We start from the raw sequence: 16,786 nt of genomic DNA, 5'->3' as shown, positions 1-16,786 counted from the left end.
TATATAGAATATGACAGAGTACAGTCACGCAGTTATAAGTAAATAATAAAATGCTTTATAATTATCGTTTATTTAATTTTTATAGGCATACAAGATATCGAACAAGTTAGAGTATATATTTCATTTTTAATGAAAAAGGTTGATTTATATTTTAGTAGTTGAAAAAATTTACTACATAACAATTTTCTTCATTGTTCTTCGGGAAGATATCGATTCGAGCAGAAAATGTTTCTCCCTATACACAAATTTTGATGGATAATTAATATTCCGTTTTCACCGTTCTACGTAATCGACGTTACAAAATTCCTACAAATAATATTGCAGTATCGTTTTAACGGTACGGTTAACACGTTTATTGTTATTCAAGAGCACTTATTCGCTATGTGCACGTATTATACTATCAAGTACAACTTAAACATACTTTTAGACATTTGCAATGCTATTGAAAATTTGTATATTTTATGATAAAAACGATGAGGAAACTGGTTGTTGATTCGTTCGAATAAGAAAAATTCAGAAATAAAATGTTTGATTGGTGCGGTATTGTACTATAACGAATTCCTATGAGAAATACGTGAAATCAACACCTCAGCTTCCTTAAGTGTCTGTCTATTTCTCCTAAAAGTTTTATACGAGAGTTTCTAACAAATCACCCTGAGGAAGAAATTGTTGTTGAGCCACAGAAGAATACTCCATGTCGATTGGTTTGGTGTTGTCACGAAGTGCTGGGGCCTCGCAAAGAATGATGAACGTGCCAACGATCGAAGCTATTGTGAAGATCCACAGAAAAAGTCTATCAAGAACCATTGCTACGAAACCCCAATCCTGATCTTCCTGTGGAACAAAAAAGAAGATTGTATATTTCAGAACCATCTCTTTCTTCATCTAACATATACAAACGTACCGCATTAAACTCGTCTTGCCGTTGTATGTGATGTTGAATGAACATAACATTGTGCAAAGCTTTCTCAAGTTCGAAAGGATACTTCTTCCTAGGAGTTACGTCGCTCAGAGACTCATCCAATCCGGACATAACTGTAGGAAGTCCATTATACCCACCGATACCACCAAGAAATCTGTTATGCGCAGACGTTGTATGCAATCCATTACATCCTGAAAAAAATTATCCTCTTACACTTGCTATTTTCGTTTCTTTTACTTGATTAAGGACCAAACAATAAAATAATACCGAAAAGGTATGTAAATGCAACGTTATTGAAAGGTATAAATAAAGTAAAATACAGTATAAATAAAATATTATTTTAACAGGCCACAAATAATTTAACCGAATAATGGACATATCATAAAAATTCATTGCACAAATCAAAAGTATAAAAAGAAGATATTCTTAATTTTGGTTTGGTGGTTTGCAAGCATTTATGGAGAGGCTGAGAATCTCCGCTATAGATACTTCAATTTCTTCAAATTTCGTAAAATGATAGGACCTAGATGAAGGAAGAAATAGTAACGAAAAAGTATAAACAAATTCTTGTGACTGTTGTTCGTAACCACAATATTAAAAAAACAGAATTGAACGATATACAAAAACGATTAAACAAGAAAAGAATGGAAATGGAATGACGAGTTGATATACGTTGGTCCTTAATGACTTAATAGAACAGAAAATTTACGGTATCTACCGCCGATCCGTTGGTGCCGAGCGGAATCCGGTGAAGAGACTATTGAAGAGGATTGCACGGCAGCCGCTACCGCAGCGTTGAATTTGCTTTTCTTACCGGATTTTCCTCTGCCGTGTATTTTATGCGCGGCAAGATCGTTGAGAAGATCATCTGGTACTCTCATTAAAAGGAGTTTCGGTAATCTTCTTATGAAAATCTTCCTCACCCACGGCGCCATTTTATGAGTGCTCGGTTTACGATAGTGAACGTTTAGTATAATGATCGTTATAACTACCGAAAGACCGACTAGAATCATCGTGAAAAGTAAGTATTTGCCTAACAACGGTAGTGCTAGCGACGTGGATGGTATGATTTCTGATATCAAGAGGAAAAACATTGTCTGCGATAGGAGAATGTTAATGCAGAGGGCGATTTTCTCGCCAGAGTCGGCGGGCAGGTAAAATGCGAGCACCGATAAGTAAGAGATGCTCACGCAGGGCACGATTAGATTCACCGTATAGAAGAGCGTTTTTCGACGTAGAGTGATGTTAAAGAAAATGTCAGGATAGGGTTCGTCGCAGCAGGGATAATACTTCTTGTGTCGTTCCGCTGGTACTCCCAATATGTCCCATTCGACGCTGGGGTAATACTCGCGAAGATCGATGCCAACTTCGACTTTGTCTCCCATGTTTTGATTAATGTGTTTCAAGTCGATCTGAACGTAGTATCGAGAAACCAGAAAAATTATTTAGTTACAACTATCAGCCTTTAGCGTAGAAATTTACCTGGATACCATCATAGGTCCATGAACCGAATTTCATGAAGCAAGTTTGTTGATCGAATGGAAAGTATCGGACGTCTATCTCGCAGGAGGATTTGAAAATTGCTGGAGGTGTCCAAAGGACTTTCCCAGTGTAATGAAGAATAGCTTTTGTCATTGTAGTCACGCCGTACTCCCCGTCCGCACTGAAAGTGATCATTATTTTAATTTTATCTCAGCGAGGCTCGGTAATGCGAAAAGCTCGAGATAAGGTTGCTTCATCTTACATACTTGTTGTAAAGTACAATGTCCGGAAGCCATATGTGCTCGCTAGGTACATAGAGTTCAGTGACACCTCCGTATTCTGCTGGATCCCACTGGAATTTGTGGTCTTGCCATTCCTGGGCAAAGTTCGTCTTTATTAAGCAACGTACATACTTGGCAAATAGTTGTTTAAACTATTCAAGACTTACGTGTTCGAGCCAAACGTTCGTCGTGAGAATTTGATCCTTCAAATTCTGTAAATTTTTAATGTTATTGCGTTACTTAAAAATTGTATTTGATAAATGTTCGTTGGTGTTCAAAAACCACGTTTCTTTTTTACATGAAATCGATTGTATGAAAGGATCACGTACGAGATCTATGAGTTGGGACAGACGGAGTCCTAGTTTAACGACTACGGTGTCATTGTTATTAGAAACGGGGCGAATCAGTCGATTGTAATTCGACAGCAAATCGTCGTACAGCCTCTTTGCATCGGGATTGCTGCAGCATATCCTTGCAGAGAGGATCAAGATGATTGCCTGCAGTATCATTTCGAGTGAATGTTTCTTGGCTAGTTTCGGTACTCGAGTCCAATTGGCATCCTGTTTGTTATATAAAAGTTACAAACAATTATAATCCGGGAATTAATCGTATAACAAATACTCGTCGCTGACTTAAACTCAATGATCTATCTGCAGATTATATATGTGTAGCTCGATTATATATGTAAAATACATGTATATATGCATAGCTGCTTCGCGAAATTATAAACCTGTTGCGCTAATTGCTGTTTGTTTGTATTATTTTTCTATGAAAATTAGCTTCAGTTAATAAATTAGGTGTTTTAATATTTGATACGTTACTTCGGGTCAACGTTCTAATAATAGGGACAGTCACACTTTGCAATATTTACAATCGCGTTGTCAGTGTAAGTCTCATTTTGAAATAATCACGCGTTTCAGTCGCGTAAGTTCTTAATTGGCTATAAATTGACACCATAAATTTACTTCCAGTTTCTCAGAATAATCGGACGTGAAACAGGCTTAAGACAAAGTGTCTCTTGAAATTAATTTAAACCACAAAGTAACATAAATAGTTTCGCAAAGATACGTTAAATTTACAGCAAATAATTCACATTATCTTGTCCGTTAATCGAGTACAAAAAATTAGAAACAAAGAAGCCTATAAAAGTGTATCTATCGATCTATAAAAATCGATGCTTCTCCATCTACCAATGTTTACGAGAAAGTTGAACGAAAAATTACGTACTTGCGATTGCCGTTTGTTTCAGCCTCCTCGAGCGCTCTTCTTAAAAGATTTTCTCTCGTGTTTCACGATTTTCATAATCTAGCGCGGTTTCTTCGAATTATTGGGTGAGTGCGATGACCGGCAATCAGGAATGCGACGAGGAGCCGATCGGTCTCGCATTACTGACGCGTCCCGTTTCATTCGCGAAAAACCGGACGAGCGCAGAACAGAAATGACATTCTGTACGGCCAATGGACCACTGGATGATGTTACGTGCATCTCAGATTTTCTGGGATCAATACACCATTGCGCATGCACCAGTGTGGCAGAGGGTGCTTGCGCGTTTTCACCGACGCCTGACGCGCAAGTTCTGTTCGTTGCACTCGACAGTAGAAAAAGAGGCGCACGTCCGCCGCTTCTGCACGATCTCTCCGCCTCCTCGATGCTCCTACGCCCTTTCGAATCGCTCCTTCTTCGTTCTCTGCTTCGAAATTTTTCTACCTTTTTTACGCCCGTTTCCACCTATCGACGTTCACCGGGTCAATCGGTAAATAATCGCAGCGCGAAATCAATGTTATCAATCTTCGAAACGAATTCGATTTTTCGAACACGAGGAAAGCGGTTTGATCGCTGGAAATACGTAAATTGTTCCGACTATATTATCAAAGCGGTATTTTAGCCTCTGGAAGTCTGTTAGTGAATCGAACGACAGAATAGAATTGACCCGGTATCCACCTCTTGTCAACGAGCCAAAGAAAAATTCTTTCCCGGTTTGCCAATTTACCTAATTTAGTTTACAAAGGTAGACGAACGATGGAAAAGAATTTGGGTCTAGGTTAAGATGATGCTTGGAAGGTTTTTAATTTTTATTCGTTGGTTTTCTTATAAAAAAATGGATTTTATCGGTATCTATTTACTATAGCGACCGATGTTCCATTAAAGTTTTAATTTTTTAAATTTAATTCTATGAACATTTTTTTACCGCCGGCTCTTCTTTCAATGTTCGTGCATATAATGATAAATGAGATTATTATTCCGGGTTTCGTTGTTGCGAAGCACTAGCAAGCGTGCTAGGGGACCACTTTCGAGTGGCAGAGACGAGGTAACTGCCCTCGTCTCCTCATACGGATGCACGCGTATGCTAATGCATTTTATAGAGTTCGTCCTTAAGTATTTTTTTAATATTGATAAGACAGTAAGATATCGGACGCTTAAAGATCAAATATTTACATCGCTGTGCTGACGTAAAATTCGCGACTGTTACTTTTTAAACAGACCACGTTTAACAGAAACTGGATGATAAAATTGTGCATGCTTTTAAGAATGATAATAAACATTCTGCTCGTAACGAGAATCAATTTTGCTCTGTGAGAGAGAGCAGGTATCCTGAATTGCAGCGTAAAACGCGTCAGCAGATACGTACGCTGGTGTTACATCGAAATCCTTTTATTTTTCAGTCGGCTGCGCGTTTACATTTCGTCGTGAGGCTCGCGCACGGCAAGTAGTGGAAATGCTCGTATGTTTACGAGAATTCGTTAGGGCAGGGGCCGCTTTCATCGGCCGATACCATTTTTCTTGGTAGACAGAAATGAACCATTATACGTTCGTACATTAGAGCATCTTATCTTTACACGCGAGCCGTTTTCTTGCGCTTACTGCGCTTATATCTCCCGGTAGGTTCATCCCCGATGCGCTCGCACCAACTCGATGATAAACGTGACTGTTTTTCCGGGATCCTTCGTCATGAAGCACCGGCTGGAAGGCAGAACGAACGGTGCTACTTTTCAGCATGGAAAGAGGATAGCTTCCTCGTAGAAGTTGTATGTAGACGCGTGCACGTGTGCGGCCACGTACAGTCGTGTAGTTGCACGATCGTATCGTGTAAGCTCACAGAAACACGCGTGGCATGTTGCACGTGTATTGGAGGCAGGTCGTCTGGATGTGTTGAGGAATATGTTCTGTACCGAGGTGCATTGAAATGCGTTGCAGATCCCTTCGCATCTCTCTTTCTTGCTCTTTCTACTCGTTTTCCACCCTTACTTAGCTACTTGAAGTGTTAATGCCAAGATCCTGTAACAGTAAACCAAGGGAAATTTATGACGTTGTATTTTTGGTCGGCGATAGAACTCTGCGGCTAGAAGGTAAAAGAAAGGAAACGGGGACGATTTAAAAGCGCCGACCGTTCGAAATGTTCTGCGTACGTATTCGGTCGTATGCCACCGAACGTACACCTGACCAGGCAGAATGCATTTCAGATTTTTTGGAGGCAAGTTATTTCGCGCGGTTTCGACGTCTGTGCACGATAGCCGATGATCCGGAATTTATTTTGGCTGGCTGTAAGAACCGAAGGGTAGCTCGCGTTAGAAGAAACTCGCCGAGATGGAAGCTCCTCAGCCCGGGATGGAGGACTAATAATTATTCGCCGGTGGGAAAAAAGTCTGCTCTCGCGCCATGACACGTTTCTCGTGAAACATGCATTTGGTTAAAAGCATCGGTATGGATGTGTACGTACACGCGCCCAAACATAGGATCTTATCCGAAGGCGTTCCGAAGTATTTTACGCTATATGCTTCGCGCTTTCTTACAACTGTTTTAGAGTGGAATAAGAATGTCTAAGAGATGTTGTTTCTTGAGTAAGATACAATCCCTTTTCTTCTTCTTTTTCTTCTTCTTCCTCTTTCTAGGAAATATCATGGAATAATGCAGTATATAATTCATACAATCTTCTTTTTCCGTAGTTTGCTTTTTATTATGTTTCTCAGTTTTATTAATGAACCATTCCTGTGTTCATTTAATAATACGGTTCGGTTTATATTAATATCAATTACCCTTAATATGCAACGTATTTTTTCTACTTGCTGTTCTTTCGTCGTCCTCCACTCTAGCTTTTACTGCTCGTATTCTTGCTACCTTTCGTTGATCACGTACGGGTACAGGTAGAAGTAACAATTCGTTGAGTTCCCCTTTTGTTCGTTATTCGTATCGAATGTTGTAAAATGTAAGAGGGTGTTTGAAATTTCTGCGAGTTACGCGAAGTAGATTATACCGGAGAAACGAAAGAGGATTAAAGAGACTTCCTCCTTATTCAAGAGGTTTAGAGAGAGGGAGGCGGAAAGGTGGGAAGAAGCGCGAGAACAAGGATATCATAGCGATGAAGTAAAAGGGGATGCAATGCACACAATTTGAACATAGTTCAGAGAGAAGGGATCGAAAGGCAGGTAGCTAGTGTATGGGCAAGTCTCGAAATTGGTTGGTTCTTGGAACATACCAGTAATTAATGTGGTGTCACGCATCAAGCAACCTTCTATCCTTTACCCTGTTACATGTTCCCTCGCTTTCCTACTACGGGAAAATTCTCAGGGCCGCGAGATAAGCTGAAATCCCATTATAGTTCGTTGTTAGATTCTCCTGTCGCACTGTGAACAGTTGGTCGTTGCTTTCTCTCTCTCTCTTTCTCACTTCCTCTCTTCTTCCTTCTCTTTACCACCACCTTCCTTCGCTTCCCTCCCTTTGCCACGTCCCTAAACCTAGGATAATGGTCAAGGCGTGTTGAAGTTTAAATGAGTGTTTGCGCGCGCTCTGTAAATTATGGTGACCCCTTTCGGAACACCCGGTATACATATAGCAACACCATTCAGAAGCTACACTCTCGTCGTTACGCCTCATGCTCGGCTGATCATTCTATATTCCCGTAGTCCGCGTTAGTGTTGTGATAACACTTTTAATTCTTAGCTGCCCCCGTGAACTTAGTTTGAACCAGTTATTCCTTTATCTCGCTCTCTCACTCTCTCTCTTTCTCTCACACACACACACTGTCTATCTATATGTATTTCTATCTCTTTCTGTAGGAATTGTTAGCCGCATTGCTCAAGAAACGACATTTGTTCTTGTAATTTGCCGGCTTGCGCCGAAGCCAGGGGTTTCTGGCATCGTTGCAATCCGCGTTGTTCGTTCACCGGCAGGAATTCTCTTTGGAATTCCTTTCAGAGATTGTTACGGACGAGTACGCGTATCGCTGCACACAGAACACGGGTTTCAAAGGTTAATAACAGCCGCGTATTCGTTAACTATTAAAATACATATTATTTAGTCGTTTTAATTTACGTTATCCATAGAAGATTATCTACTTTAATTTCATCGGTGATTTTCAGGTCGCTCTACATAAACCGGTCTCGTAGGATTCCCTCTCGATAATTAACGCTTGACCTGTTAGTACATAAATCGCGAAAGTATAACGAACGTGTATATCGTCTCGACCCCGTGCATCGTCGTATCCGAGAATAAAGATTAAATGACTCAGTGCGAAATTACTCATCTATCGCGCGACACGTATCTCGTTCTTCTTGTGATTTGCAGCAGATAAATATTGCCAGTGACCGAAGAATGATTCGCGGCCGGGGAGATAGAAACTGACATAAATTTCCATGAACCTTTAGCTTGGTATTATTCCCATCGCTGTACACGGTGCAGCTATGTCGCAGAACTTTCGAAGAACCGCGTATTTTTTCGAGTTTCGTATCTCGAGCGACCATTGTACGATTCGTACCGGTGTCAAACCGAGTCGTTGTTGTTGCCATTTTCCAAGATGTTCCTATATAACTTGCACTAGTCGGTACTTTATTGTACATAATACGTACTACGCCAGTTACAACTTCACGAGCACGGCTCGGCCCCCCTCGCCTTTTACCGCATTATTTGGGACCGATGCGACACGATGCGTCTTCGCGTCACCGAATACGGTGCAATGTTGGAGCAATAGACAAGTAGCAGAGTAATGGTATCATAGTTGATCGGGAAGAGTTCTTCCTTCAAATTTCGAGGGTTTTCGTTTCAAACGCCGACTCGTGCAGAACGAGAAAAATGAATGTGCCAGACGGGGAACCAACTCGGTTCACCTTCTGTCTTTTCTCTCTCATAGCCTACCTTCAGCCGGTAGTCGTCGACTTTTCCCCTTCTTGTCCATTCGAGTTCCCGCGAGAATATCTCGGTCCGTCTGTCACATCGTTCGCTGGAATTCTGATCTTCCAGTAACGTTGAAACAAGATGTTGAGTCTCACGAGGCCTGGCGGTCGGTAGAAGACAAAGCGAAGACTGGGAGTAGAGAAAAAAACTTGCAGCCCCAGGAAACATTATTATAGAGGGAGACAAGAAGCAGGGGAGATTCGTAGCCGCGTTGGGAATAATGTGGTGCAACTACGTGGAATGAGGTAGTGGGGCGCACGACCAGCTGCTTTGTAAATCCGACTACTGCGTTGGAATGTATATCATGGAATAACAAATTTATTCTTTGCCTGGAATAATTCTTCCATTTCTTTCGCGATATCTTCTTTCAACGTTATCGTATTGCGCGAGTAATTGTATACGTGGATAAAGCAGGCGAGAGATCGTTATTTACACGGTGCATCTAATTTGAGGGTTATCGATCGTCCTTTGCCGATATAGCTAAACCGAATAGCGAACGATCGTGGAGCCATAAACCAGGACGAATTTGAATCTCGAAAAAACTTACGGACTAGCCACTCTACTGAAGTAAACGTTTATCCTCGGTTAATTTCGTTTACTTTTTCCTCTCCTTAGATCTCTTCGATATTTCCCTGGTTTTGTGAATTATTTCAGCATTCGTTTCATTTTTCTAACAAAATTTATTCGTTCGATTTCGATTTCGACTTGTAGCCATTTATGTTAGATTTTAATTTCTGCTTTCTACTTTCTTCGCTTCCAAACAATTATTCTGCATCATACATTATACATCTCACCTGACAGCGTAACGTTTTCATCGAATAAGGTAATTAAATAACGTATAATCTGTAAAATTTAGTTGCGAAATTTCGTTCGTTTTACATAGCATCTGAAACATAAAATAGTCTCTTTCGACCAATTCATCGCCTCACAATTTTAATTGACAAAGTGGTCTCACGGTGTTATATCATTTCGGTAGTATTTGGATATTCGCGATAACATTATATAATAACATATAAACTGAAATGCGTGAGTTATGGAGTAATGCTGGACGAACAATCGACGAATAGAAATTTCTGCTAAGCTGCTATTTTCCAATGACAGCGACTACCTTTTAATTAATTCTAATAGGGATTATTCGTTATTGTGGTGGAATTAATGTACGAGCTCCGACCATACGCGATTTCCTGGCGTTTGGATTTGTTATAAACTTATATATTACAAATTAAACGGGGGAGTGTAGGGCGTATTCGTGTGCTCGTTAGTGGTTGCAAATACGTCTGCCTGATGCTGCCAGGCAAATTCGAAAACAGTCACGGTTCTATTATCTGGCAGTGGTGTACAAGAGCCGCAACAACCGCAATGAGGAATCAATATTCAAAAGGAATTTATTTGTGTAAGTGGGCCACGACGGTATACGGCTTGCAATATTATACATTAGCGTCACATTGTGCCGTTCTTTAATCCACAAGTTTCGCCTAAATTTAGTAACACTGTTATCGTAACTTGCCATCGCGCCACTTCCAACTGTACGTTTGTTAATTATATCGCGTACCGCTAATGAAATACGTAGTAATAAGTATCGTATCTAAGAAAAATTATTTAGAAGATCAGTTTAACTTATGAATTACACCAGGTTGTGCATATATTATTATTATTATTATTATTATTATTATTATTATTATTATTATTATTACTACTATTATTACTATTATTATTATTATTATTATTATTATTATTATTATTATTATTATTATTATTATTATTATTATTATTATTATTATTATTATTATTATTATTATTATTATTATTATTATTATTATTATTATTATTATTATATGACAAAACTAAATTATGTACTGCATTGTTACTAATCTATTCATATGTATTAGTTTGTCCGAAAAGTGTCCTTCTTTCGCAAACGTGTTTATTACAACAGTGCACCTTTATATAAACGTGAAACCAGGTCTGTGAACTGTCGCGGTGCTTATCTCAACATAACAAAATGGATCGTACGTAATTTGACAAAATAATATAAAAGAAAAATCGTTGTGCGTCTATTATTTCCTCATAAAACGAAAGAAACTTTTCGGACAACCTAATATATGTATGTGCACTGAATGATACGCCAAGAGATAGTTTCTTGCAGTCTTATACAATTGTCCAGAGGTGGTTAAGTGACTATACTTTCGGATAAGGATATCGAATGCGTGAGCAAATCCTAGGATGTCGATATTCGAAGGCAGGTTATCTGTCTTTTGGATTGAGAACACCTTTGGGAAATACGTCCAGTAGCTGGCACGTGGCGTGTAGTAGTGGGTTGTTTCAATTTTCGCAAGGCATTAGGAGGTTACGGTGCGCCTTAATGTTCTGTACTCTTTTAAAAACGCATCGGCATTAGTGGGATATACGGGCTTTTTCACAAGCGAAATTTCACAAGATACTCGTACCGGTGGAAAAAGAAAAAGGAGAAGGGAAATATGTATATTCGGTTCTCGGTTGCTGCAATTGAAATTGTGAAGTGGAATCGATCTATTCTAAAGAGACTCTTGAAGTCCGTAAATTCACGGCAGAACTAAAGAAGATCCGTAACCATCCAAAAAGAAAAAGAAGAAGGGAATCAAATGCATATTTTCTCTTCGTTGAAAGAAACAAAAACTCTCGTCTACGGTTGTCTTTCCCCGGGAAATCAAAAGAATATTTTACGATTCTTATTCCTATTTCCATTCGGAAAGTAGTAAACGCGGCACTTACTTCCATTTTTATAATATTATCGAAAACAATAATCGCGTATCCTGTCATGAAATCGTCAATTGGTGGTAATGGGGTCATAGAGTGAAATTGCTCTGTTCTAGGGGGATTCCTAGGATGCGTAAATTGACGACATAACTAGAGGAGATCGTTTAGATTATCCTCTGACACCTTCAAATATAACGAATCAATTTATGGACCGTAGACGCACATGCCAGTCGGTCACCGATCGGCTATCCGACGCATGAATTATTGATATCGCCATGTGCATCGGTAATGCTCGTTTCGTCGAGCCTGTATGAGCGTTACGCTCGCGTGCACGTACTCGCGAATGCCTATTGGATACGCGAACAGTTTCGAATTCCGTCGAATTTTCGTTACTACAGCCTAGTCAGCCTCGAATAGGGCGTGTTCGCGTTGTCCAAAGGCAATGCAGAACGCGGCAACCCTCGAGGAATTCCGGCGTCTGCGCCCCGAAACAAGAACTTCACGCATACCCGTTTATTTTGGAGAATCCCTGTAGATCGGAGGTTCCCGGAAATACCTTACACATACCCCATCAGACCAGCGTACAACGGACTACCGCATATCTGAGGTTGTCTCGCGTACCTAGCTGCATTTACGTGTACGCGCTTGTCACATATTTTCCTCGATTTGACCCGTTTCGCTCCTATTAACGGTAGCCTCTGCGATCCACGATTACGCGAATATTTCGCTGGAAAATTTGAAACGTATCGAGAACCGATCGCCGCCTGCCTGCTCGCATTTATGCTTCCCTTATATCACGGCGAAACTCTCGTTAACTATTTCTCCACCCTCTCGCTATTTACTTTTAGCTATTATATCCATCGTGCAACGCAATTACGGGATCGTTCAGTTTCGATGGATTTGGTGTCGGACTTAAATGACTCTTGCCCCTTCCGAAACTCACCGCTGTATATAATATACAATGTATATTATGACCACGGGAGATCGAACGGGTCAAGCAAAAGCAGTGGAAAGCCGCCGTTTTATTCTCGGGGCGGGTGAAACGCGTGGAAGAGATCTCGAGTCCTCGCGTAAACAGATCTCAGTCAATATCCAGCCACTTGACGCGTTCTCGTCGCTTGCTCAACAAGTTACAACGGTACATTTCGATTTGTATCGTTTCATTTCGGTCTTAGCTCACCACCGACGCGGCATTAATGCACTTTCCTTTTGCGCTCTTAATAATTCAATAAAACGTTTCGTTTTCTATCTTCTCGTTTCTTTTTTCCCTTGTTGCGCGGTACAAGATCTCGTGCTTCTGGCAGCGGTTAATCCGCGCAAATTGCCGCTGCGTATCGTTTCATTACTCTGCCTCGCGTGTACAACAAAGCCCCGTAGATTTCATATTATTCCAAGCTGTGATATCACGATGCAGTTTTCCCAGCTTTCGACAAAGGGGCTTAAAATCGAAAGAATTACACCCGAACGAAATCGTAACGTTATCCCTTAATTCGACGTTAACGCGACTATCGAAATCTGTCAGTTTTCATCTATCGCGTCTACGGTGGATGCTTAGAAACTTTATTTATCAGCGTCGCCTTTCACGGACGATTACGCGTTCTGCTACGATCATCGATAACGATATCCATTCATACGGCTGACCCATTAACGTCTTTGCCCTTTAGCGGCGGAGATCTCGGAAAATCCTCTCGCCGCTTCACGAAACGTAACAATTTTGAGCTCGTCAACGGCGAAGGACTCGAGGATAGAAGGGCGCAGAGACGCGAGAAACGAGCAAAAATACGGCGAAGAAAGGAAGACAGAGACTGCGGAGGCTATGTCCGATATGTCCGCATCGGATAAGGCTTCGTTTCTATTGTACAATTTTAACAGGAATAAAGGGAGGGATAGCTCACGAGAGAGAAAAAGGGGAACAGAGAAACGAAGGGAAATAATGGGGAAAAGGAGGGAAAAGAGAACGACGAGAGTAACGTAAAGCATTCTCTCTTTTTTCCTAACTACCCCGAGCCCCTTTGCTGCTTCTGCACTCCGTTCAGCACCCTCTGACGAGTCGACCTCGCACCGCCAGTGTCAGTATCGACTGGGATACCTCGTGGAGAGAACAGCAACGAGGAAGGACAGAGGGTAGGCGAGATGCTGAACACATACAAGTGGAGCGAAAAGCACGGGGCAGATAGGGAAGGGAGTTGAGAGGGAGAGAGGGAGAGAGGGAGAGAGAGAGAGAGAGAGAGAGAGAGAGAGAGACAGGACCGTTCGTCGATGCTCGGCGAGGGTCGTGCACAGTGCCGTGCATCGGACGTATCTATTTCGAGAAAATTCTCGGCAGAGATCCTTCTCTATCCGATCCTTCAGGATCCTAAAATTTATACAGATTAAATAGGATACAATCGATGTTTATGGTGTTTGCATCTTCTTCTTTCCCACCACTGGCTATTTATATAAGAATAACGATAACAATAATGTTTCTCATCGCTACGAGAGAGAGAGAGGGAGAGAGAAATAGAGCTTAAGGGAAGCTATCTAGAATCGAGATTCCATTCTATCAAAAGTTTCGATTGGATAAGCTTTTGATTCGCTATGAATCTGGATAGCGAACAGGACGAAAGGACGGAAGAACGGAGTAGCTTACAAGTCTGTCCGCGCGTCGCCGCCTCGAGGTTTCCACATGGTCTCGCGTTCTCTCGGGGTAGGCTCGTGGAAGCTCGGAATAGTTCGGAGCTTTTCGTAGCCGGTCCTGTCGGTGCTGCCACATGGCCGCGCGTCGTGTTTTGCGGGCTTCGCAAGCTTTCAGGGGCGGCACCTGGCTGGTGGGGGATCACGGTCGTTGTACACGATCGCGCGAGAGAGGACGAAAGCGAGCACGAGCGAGAGAGGATAGCAGCGAGCGGCGGTGGTTACGCGCAGGGGTGGCGGCGGTTCGGGTACGTTCGGTCGACTTCGCAAGTCATCGCCAGCGTCTCGCGTCGGGGCTTCCACATGGGTTGGTATTGGCTCCCGGGGCGCAGGGTGGCTTGTGCGGTGGGGCTCTAACCGGAGAGAGACTCTAAGCGTCGAGTATAGCGAGCGAGGCGGCGAACGAGCGAAAGAGAAGAAGCGGCGGGCACGGCAGGAGGGAGAAGAACGAGCGAAGAGGGTCGAATGCGCGAACGAGAGCAAGCAAGAGAGAGAGATACGGCTCGCCACAACACCCCCCCGTCCCACTTCTCCTCCTCCTCTTTCCACCCTCGGAACGGGCAGAGCGTCAGTGCTAAGGTGGGTTGCTCGGTCGGAACATTGCCAGAGAGAGAGAGACACGTCCTGGGAGTGCCTGCTGCACCGACACGACTCCCTGGTGCAGGACCCGCAGCGGTGCAAGGATCGAGAGAACGCGCGCATCGAGTGAGTGAGTGAAGTGACTGACTCTACTGTGACTGATCGACACGCGCCTAACCACGTACACGCGCGTAAGCACGCACGCCAGCAAGATCTAAAGGGAAACGGAGCAACGGCCACATATACAGACGTACGTGCGGTGACGGGAGCGAGAACGGGAACGGGAACGGGATCGGGAACAGGAACACGGCGAGCCAGCTGCCAGCATTCGTATTCGAGGAAACGGAAGGAACGGAGGCAGCGCAGCTTCGCGGTGAGGAGACGCTAGATTTCGGTGGCTAAGCTGCTGCTGCTGCTGATACTACTACTACTACTACTACTACTACTGCTGCTGTTGCTGCTGCTGCTGCTACTCTTGCTGCTGCTGCTGCTGCCGTTACTGTTGTTAGCAGTGTGTGGTGAGAGTACGGTGGCGTGGAACGCGGTGGGATTCTTCACGAACGAGCAAAGTCGAAAGCACGACGAGAACAAGAATCATGAAAGAGTCGGAGCGGTGTTGGAGGCTAGTCGAAACGATCGACACGGCTGAAATAGCAGCCTTCCGTTTGGTTGGCTAGACGCGGTGCACGTATGTACGTATATATCGCGGAGAAACGGACAGAAAAGGTGGAAGAGAGGGAGAGGAAGGAGGAAGAGAAAGGTGTGTCGAGGAGACGAAAGTCGGTAGGAGGTCAGCGTGGCTTCAGGGTGGCGGTGGCCGATAGTGATGGTAGTGGTGGTGGTAGTGGTGTAGTGGTGGGTGCTCCGAGCGGTGAATGATCGTCGTCAGCCTCGTGGAAGAGGCGGTCGCCGCTTATGCGGGCTGCCGCGCGTGCTGTATCATCGCCAGCGAATGATTCGAGTCCGCGGGCGGTAGAAAGTTGGTCGGATAGAAAGAAAAGAAAGAGGAAAAGGAGGAAGGAGCAGGGTGTCGTGGTCGCGGTGGTTCGCAGCGATCCGGTGGATCCTCGAATCGGGATCGTGGTTGTCGCATCGCATCGTAAGGTGCAAGTTCGTGTCGAAGGGATACGAGGAGAAGCAGGCAGAAGAGGAGGCGGAGGAGGCCGAAATCCGCAGTCGTGGAGCTGGCGGCTGGTAGGAGCCGTTAGATCCCGCCGGTTATGGCAAGTTGGATCGTACCGTCGGATTTCTGCCGTAGAACCATGACGAACGCATCGTCGCCCAAAAGAACGAACAGGTTGCGAACGAACGGCTCGAGCGTGATCAGGACGACGGTCTCAACGACTCGCAGCACGCTGACGATTACGACGAGTACGACCAAGACGACGAGGAAGAACGTGGCAGAAGTATCGCAGAGGAAAACAACGCAGTCGATGAAAACAACGACGAGCCTGATGGGGAAGGGAAAGCTTATTATCGCTAGCGGCTTGCAGTCGATGTTGATGATGATTCTAGCTCGTACGCTCATGCTGGCAGTAGTTGTAGTAGACGGCGGTGCTGTAGTAGCTGGCTCGTACGGTCTCGGGCCATCGAAGGCCTGGTAGCGCGTAGGTAACGCGTGTCGTACGGTGTCTCGTTACTCGTTAGTATCAGTGCTGTTGTTGTGCCGTCCGGATCTCTTCTCGGGGCTATTATCGTCTATCTTACCTATCGGTGGTGCTGCGTGGTCCTCTGGTGGGTGTTGGTGTGTTGGTGTGCCGTCTACCGATCCTTCGTGTGACGGGTTAGCAGGTCTGCTAGTGCCGGCCGGCCGGTTCCTCGTTTCGATAGCCGCGTACCCGCAGTGCGGTCGACTCTCGGCTAGCTACGAGGGCTGGTATTCGCGCGCGTCTCGGTGACGGTCCCCCGGTGACTGGCCACGACCACGACCACGACGACAACCGCG

At 43.6% G+C, this 16,786-nt stretch overlaps 1 protein-coding gene across 2 annotated transcripts; it reads right to left on the bottom strand.

The window, feature by feature from the left end:
- Positions 1-51: 51 nt before the first annotated feature.
- Positions 52-16,695, bottom strand: LOC126865952 (acetylcholine receptor subunit alpha-L1). Of its 2 annotated transcripts, none has more exons than XM_050618921.1 (9): positions 16,549-16,695; positions 3,913-5,961; positions 3,015-3,245; positions 2,853-2,897; positions 2,671-2,780; positions 2,405-2,585; positions 1,632-2,334; positions 905-1,113; positions 52-834 (listed from the first exon to the last, which is right to left on the bottom strand). In XM_050618921.1, the coding sequence occupies exons 3-9, from the start codon at positions 3,192-3,194 to the stop codon at positions 628-630; spliced, it is 1,635 nt and encodes a 544-aa protein (XP_050474878.1). In that variant the 5' UTR covers positions 3,195-3,245; positions 3,913-5,961; positions 16,549-16,695; the 3' UTR covers positions 52-627. The 2 variants fall into 2 exon arrangements, with proteins under 2 accessions (XP_050474878.1, XP_050474879.1); XM_050618922.1 differs by having other exon boundaries at positions 1,641-2,334.
- Between the last annotated feature and the right edge of the window lie 91 nt (positions 16,696-16,786).

The sequence above is a fragment of the Bombus huntii genome, chromosome 5 (genome assembly GCF_024542735.1).
Source record: "Bombus huntii isolate Logan2020A chromosome 5, iyBomHunt1.1, whole genome shotgun sequence".
NCBI classification, from domain to species: Eukaryota; Metazoa; Arthropoda; class Insecta; order Hymenoptera; family Apidae; genus Bombus; species Bombus huntii.
The sequence above is the reverse complement of the archived record's forward strand: the minus strand, read 5'-3'. Positions and strand labels throughout refer to the sequence as shown.

Excerpts from the sequence above, each read along its gene's own strand:
- LOC126865952 (XM_050618921.1), bottom strand. The coding sequence starts at position 3,194 with ATGATACTGCAGGCAATCATCTTGATCCTCTCTGCAAGGATATGCTGC. Across the intron at positions 2,781-2,852 it reads CGAACGTTTGGCTCGAACAC|GAATGGCAAGACCACAAATT; the intron begins GTAAGTCTTGAA and ends AACTTTGCCCAG. Across the intron at positions 2,586-2,670 it reads GACATTGTACTTTACAACAA|TGCGGACGGGGAGTACGGCG; the intron begins GTATGTAAGATG and ends GATCACTTTCAG.